Consider the following 7089-nt stretch of genomic DNA (forward strand, 5'->3'; position numbering starts at 1 on the left):
TTGCAGATGATATGATAATATACATAGAGAACCCCAAAATCTCCACAGAAAAACTAATTCAACTCATCAATCAATTCAGTAAAGTGGCAGGATACAAAATCAACACGCAAAAGTCAGTAGCCTTCCTATACACAAACAATAAATCTGAAGAAGAAGAAATCAAAAAAACCACCCCTTTTATTATCGATACAAAAAAAATCAAATATTTGGGAATAAATCTAACAAAAGAGGTAAAGGACCTATACAAAGAAAACTATAAAACACTGTTAAAAGAAATAGAAGAAGACACAAAGAAATGGAAAGACATCCCCTGCTCATGGATTGGAAGAATAAACATTATTAAAATGGCCATCCTACCAAAAGCAATATACAGATTCAATGCTATTCCAATCAAAATCTCAATGGCATTCTTCAAAGAAATAGAACAATTATTGATGAAATTCATATGGAATCACCAAAAACCCCGAATAGCCAAAGCTCTACTGAAAAAAAAAGAAGGAAATGGAGGCATCACACTCCCAGACTTCAAACTATACTACAAAGCCATAATCATCAAAACTGCATGGTATTGGAACAAGAACAGACATACAGACCAATGGAATCGAATAGAAAATCCAGAAATAAACCCACAGATTTATGGTCAACTAATCTTTGACAAAGGAGCAAAGACTATGCATTGGAGCAAAGAAAGTTTGTTCAATAAATGGTGCTGGGAAAACTGGGTCGCTACATGCAAAAGAATGAAGCTTGACCACTACCTCACACCATACACAAAAATCAACTCAAAATGGATTAAAGAACTAGACATAAGACCTGAAACCATAAAATACATAGAAGGAAATATAGGCGAAACACTACGGGATTTGCACATCAAAGACATCTTTACAGACACATCACCCAAAGCAGTGATAGTGAAGAGAAAGATAAACAGCTGGGACTACATCAAATTAAAGAGCTTCTGCACAGCAAAAGAGACAATAACAAAAACAAAGAGAAACCCCACCAACTGGGAGAACATTTTTGCACCCAACACTAATGATAAAGGACTGATCACAAAAATCTGCAAAGAGCTGATGAGACTCAGCAACAACAAAGAAAATAATCCAGTCAAAAAATGGGCAGAAGAGCTAAAAAGAAACTTCTCTGAAGAGGAAATGCAAATGGCCAACAGACATATGAAAAAATGTTCAACATCACTTGTAATCAGGGAAATGCAAATCAAAACTACCATGAGATACCATCTCACACCAGTGAGAATGGCACATATTAAAAAAACTAGCAACAACAAATGTTGGCGAGGATGTGGAGAAAAAGGAACTCTTGTGCACTGTTGGTGGGAGTGCAAACTGGTCCAACCACTATGGAGAGCTGTGTGGAGATTTCTGGACCTACTAAACATAGAGCTTCCATATGATCCAGCAATTCCACTCCTAGGTATTTACCCAAAGGACACAGAAACATCAATTCCAAAGAGCACCTGCACTCCTATGTTTATAGCAGCACTGTTTACAATAGCTAAGCTTTGGAAACAACCCAAATGCCCAAAAATAGATGACTGGATCAAGAAGATGTGGTACATATATACCATGGAATATTACTCAGCATTCAAAAAAGATAAACACATGCAATTTGCAGCAACATGGATGGCACTGGAAGGGATCATGCTCAGCGAAATAAGCCAAAAAGAAAAAGAAAAATACCGGATGGTCTCACTCATAGCAGGAATCTAGAAAACTTAAATAAGGGACCAGGAAAATGAATATAAGAAAGTGAAAATCAAAATCAACAAAAAACTATGAACCAGAGACACTTTTTGGGGGGTGGGGGGCGGGAGGGGAAGGATTGGGGTCAGAATGGGGCGTTTGCAATTGTATGGGGGAATATAAAAATAAAATTTAATATAAAAAAAAAAAAAGGCTATTAGGAAGAGAAAGAATCATATTAAAAATTTAACACGATTCAAAGGGTCTTAGTGGGCAACCAATTTAGCAAGGACAGGGGATCCTACAACAGCATGAGTTACTCTTAATTTAAGTCTGACTTTAAACAAAAATTTGTGACCATTTTATACATTCCCATTCTCTTCTCAAATCTCCTCAAGTCCTTTTTCATGTCATCCCCCATCTCTACCTAAACTCTCAAGTGCTCTCCTAAACTAGAAAACCCTATCTTCTTCCTCACTCACCATGATGTAGAACACTGTCGATTAATTTTGGATGCTGACATTCCCCACTCTAATTTTAAACCCAAACAATTCTTTCAAGATTTTATGTTACCTAAGTATTTTTTTTTAAGATTATTTTTTATTATTTTGTTTTAAAGATTTATTTATTTATACAAGCACTGGGTACAGTCAGAAGCGCAGGAGGGTGAGAGAATTCACCAGAGCGGGGAACAGAACAGGCAGACTGAGGAAATACACTGCTGAGGGGAGCAGCGGGCCCGGCAGGAGAGGTCTGTCGTGCCATGTGGGACCCTCGCCAGAGGCGGGGGATTGATCCGGTGCTGCAGAGGCTGCGGGAAGCTTCGCAGCCCAGCGCTCAACCACTGCGCCACCAGGGGAGGCCCCAGATTTTTTTATTTTTATACAAGAACCGGGGTACAGGCCAGATGCACGGGAGGGTGAGAGGATTCACCAGAGACAGAGTGGGGAACAGAACATGCAAACTGACGAAATACACTGCTGAGGGGAGCAGAAGGCTAGACAGTAGAGGTCTGCTGTGCCGTGTGGGATTCTCTCTGGCCGGGATAGATCCCGCACTGGAGGGGCTACGGACGGCTTCACAGAGCGGCACTCAACCTCCTGCACCACCAGGGAGGCCCTACATTACCTAAATTTTATTCAAAAGCTAGGAAAGTTGAAAATTCAATTATCTATCATAGGATGATGAAACAATGCAGATTAAAAAAAAAACTGCAGAGATGATAGTTCAAAGCTATTTATAGGGAATAAAAGGACAAGCTATTATATAAAAGTCATTTCAGGTGGATTCCTGCTAGACGTGACAGACTTACAGATTTATATCAGTCCATTCCCCCATGGTGTTCGTATCATTGGCCCAATGTTTACTGTTTCTCACCAATTAAACCCTTTTCTTCTTTTCTTTTAAGCTCCTCACTCATTAGTTACAACAAACTACTGCCTAAAGCACCCCTCGGAGGGCTGTGGCATCGGACCCTGTACTGTCATTTGCTGCATGGCTCGCAGCCCAACTCCCTGATATTTCCTGGAATTCAGTACAAGACATTTCTTTAAGCTGTGTTTGCTTACAGTTGTATGTTTGTAAGCTTTCTCATTTTTATATCTGTAAGTTCATACAGTGTTAAATTAACATCATAGTAAAAAACTATTTCAGCAAAGCATGCTAAGGCGTATATTATACCTGACCAAGTGGACTTTTACAGTTTATTTTATAAATTTGTCTTACCTTGGTCAGTGTGGTAAGAAAACAAAATATTGACTTCATTCTCTATGAATCTGATAAGCACAGTGGTGAGTTCCTACAAATCATAGTTCATCTGAAAATTATTTATTCCTAAAGTTTTAAAAATTATTCCTAAAGTTTTTATTTGTATATTCAAAATAAAACCATGAGGACAGACAGACACAGACGCATGCACACGCGCGCGCGCGCGCGCACACACACACACACACACAGAGTATCTGTGAATAAAAAATCACAGTAAGAAAAAGACCCTTGCTTCATTAAGACCAAGGAAGAGCACATCCTACTTCTCATTGAAGCATCTGAAGAGTGCTTAAAAATTGAGAGTTAATCACATTGGACAGTGAGCAATAAACTTAGAATTTTTCACCCACAAGTCCATTCTCAGAGATATACACTGGAAACTTACATAATATTATAATGCAATGTTACTTCAAGATGAAAGAGACCAGAGATACAGCCACAACAGGAGGATCCCCTGGTTCACCCACCACATCTCTCTCCCCAGAGGACCCCGAGATCTAAATTTTTTCTTTTGGATTAGGGGTTCAGCAGAAACTCAATCCCGCCTGGCCTTATTCCTACACGAATTGTTACTGTCATCTTTCACCAGGTGTGTTTTTTTTTTTTATGTCTAAAATATTTATTTTCAGGAAATGTTTGTGATTGCACAACAGAAGGACTGTGTGTGGTATGCAGAGCTGCCACAGGGACCTATGGCAGGATAACTGGATCACCAGAGCCACACAATGAGAACTTGGAAGGTGGCCATCACTGCAAGGCCTGGGGCCAGGTGAGGGGAGGATTTTGAGAATGACCACTTAGTTGACAAACTGGGTGTCTTGGTTAGTTTGTGCTCTGGAACCATATACTGCCTCCGAGGCTGACTGGGGAGGATGGAGCGACAAGGATTTTCCAGCTGTTCATCTGTCCAAGGGAATTCATCCTCTAACGGGCTTTGTCCACTCTTTTCCTCCCGGACCTGTTCCACCTGTTGAAAGACTCGCAGCAGGTTTCCTCGGAGGACGCCTTGAAGCTCTTCCTCCTCGCTCCAGCCACACCTCAATAACTCTGCTATCAGAACCGGGTACGTGGACACATCCTCCAGCCCCTCTGGGAACTGGCCAGTTCCATCATAATCTCCACCAATCCCGATGAACTTGGATCCAATGACTGCCTGGATGTGGTCAAAGTGATCTGCCACGGTGGACACGTTGGCTAACAGGTTGCACTGCAGCACCCCCACGGACAAGGACACCATCACGATACCAGCATTGTTCTTCAGAAGCTGCAGGATCTCATCAGGAACATTCCGGGAGTTCTCACACACTGCCCGGGCAGCTGAGTGGGAGAAGATCACAGGTGCTTGTGACACTTCCAAGGCCCGTCGTGCCACTGTGTCCGACACATGGGACAAATCTACCATCATGCCCAGGCGGTTCATTTCTGCCACAACCTTCTCACCAAAGCTGGTCAGCCCATTGACATTACTGCAGAAGGCGTGGATGCCCTTAGTTGAGCTCTCTGCCCACGGCGTGTTGCAGGTGTGGGTGAGTGTCAGGTAGCGCACACCCAACATATAGAAGGTCCGCAGGATGGAGAAGCTACTGTCCAGCGAGTGGCCGCCCTCTACACCAATGAGGCAAGCCAACTTCTGGGTACTGTTAAGAGCCTTAACTGAGGTCACAAGCTCCAGCTCAGGGTAGGAGGCGCACATGCGATGGATGAGGTCGATCTGCTCCAGGGTGAGGAGCAGGGCATCCCGGGCCTGGGTCGGGCAGGGGACGTAGGCTGACCAGAACTGGGCACCCACGAGACCGTCTCTGAGTCTGTCCAGGTTGGTCTGGCCATCACTGAAATTTCGCAGGTTCACATTCTGTAGCCTATTGTAGTAAAACTGCCGCAGGACCAGGGCGATGTCATTGTGCCCGTCCACGAGCGGGAAGTTCCGCATGAGGGTCCGCGCACGCTCCAGCAGACTCGCGGCGCTGGGGGTACCTGGCGTGACCGGGGTGCCGGGGGCCTCCAGTGTGGTCGAGGGGCTGGGGACGCTGGGGTTACTCAGCGCGGTCGGGGCGCTGGGGGCGCCCGACGTGCCCTGGGCGCGGGCTACCGGCGGCGACGGCAGGGGCAGGAGCAGCAGCAGCAGAGGCCGCCCAAAGGCGCGGGGGCCGTCGAGGCCCGAGGGGCGCATGCCGGGGCGGGGCGGGCCGACGCAGGGGCCGCTCCGAGAGCCTGAGAGGGGCGAGCGAGGGCCGGATGGCGGCGGGGAGCCCGACAGTCGACGCCTCAGACGCTGGGGCTTCGCCTCACGACGGGCCTGGAGTCCCCGACGGACGCGGCGTCTCACGCGGAGGAATCCGTGACGCCGCGCCACACGGCCGCCAGGGGGCGCCCGGCCCTCGGCCCCGGCGCACAGGGCGCCCCCCCAGGTATGTTTTCTTTAATGGAGACCCTACAAAACATGAGAAGTTTCTGGAGCCAAACTCAGGCAATTTGAATTTGGGGAGAATGGGCATTTGACACCATGCATTCTTACTTTGTTCACCGCACATGGTAAACCAGTCCTTTCCATTTTTAAGAGTTCGTTTTTGAGGATTCAAGTTTATCTACTCATGTGCATGGTTTTGGTTTTTGTGTTTTCAAAGGATGGGGATAAGTCCTTCCTCCCTTGGCCTTTTACTCCTCAAATATAAATGCACTGCATAGCAGGTCCAGATCTAGCCTCAAAGACTGAGGGCCACATGATCTCTTGCACTATCGGGAGTGATTTGTAATGATTTTTGTCCTTGACACTCTCAAGGAAGCTTTTTTATCCATGGGTACCGGCAGGGGGAAGGTTCAACATCCAATCCTGTTAAATTCACTCCTAAGGAGAGTTCACATCCCCAGGTTACACACTGACTCACCACACCTAACTACAGCAAAGAAGCAACTTAAACTAATTTGAGAAGTTCTACATGTCAAAACCCACTCTTGGCCACCTCAATCAATCCCACCATCGAGTCAGTAAACTCACCGCATGCATTTTTTGTTTTAATTGAGGAAACATTGGTTTACAACACTGTATGTGGTTCAAAGGCATAAATTCAAATCTTTTCAGACGCATGTCACCACACCACTCTACCAAGGCCCCCTCAGCCCCCTCCCACCATATACATTCATGTATTAAGACTGACAACTGGGCAAAGCTTGCCACTTGTCTCCTAATAACCATTTTACTTCCTTTTTGTAGTTATAGGAACCCCTGTCAACGCAGAGCTTGCGTGAGAGCCTCTTACACTCACTGCCCACTTAAAAACTACAACTGTGTATGGTTGTAGTCCTGTGATTAATGGGCGGGGAGCAAATACCAGTGTACCCCTTCTGGATCACTTCCTTAGAGGAAACTGTTTCTCTTCCTTTCTCATTTCCCTTTACCGACATCAGAGAGGAGGTGACAATGAAGCAACTAATCTAGAATCATAGATGAAACCCAGAGCTGCCTCCCATCCAGTTCTTCTGTCCAACTATGAGAAAGAAATACTCATTATCTTGTAAAAGCTACTGAAGATTTGCAGGTTTGCTAGCACCTGCAATAATATAGCAAGTTATAAAGAAATCTTTTCAGTAATAACCTAGTGCAACCCAAATTGATGATGAT

General features: G+C 45.1%; 1 protein-coding gene across 1 annotated transcript; it reads right to left on the reverse strand.

Annotated features, from left to right (window-relative positions):
* Window positions 1–4080: 4080 nt before the first annotated feature.
* LOC119256756 (dipeptidase 2-like) lies at window positions 4081–5640 on the reverse strand. Its single transcript, XM_037524521.2, has one exon. It carries the CDS (start codon window positions 5638–5640, stop codon window positions 4180–4182), a length of 1461 nt encoding a protein of 486 aa, XP_037380418.1. The 3' UTR covers window positions 4081–4179.
* Window positions 5641–7089: the final 1449 nt, after the last annotated feature.

The sequence above is a fragment of the Talpa occidentalis genome, unplaced genomic scaffold, assembly GCF_014898055.3.
Source record: "Talpa occidentalis isolate TD23 unplaced genomic scaffold, MPIMG_talOcc4v2.1 talOcc4.4, whole genome shotgun sequence".
Classification (NCBI taxonomy): domain Eukaryota; kingdom Metazoa; phylum Chordata; class Mammalia; order Eulipotyphla; family Talpidae; genus Talpa; species Talpa occidentalis.

Coding starts and splice junctions, on each gene's coding strand:
- LOC119256756 (XM_037524521.2), bottom strand. CDS start 5,640: ATGCGCCCCTCGGGCCTCGACGGCCCCCGCGCCTTTGGGCGGCCTCTG.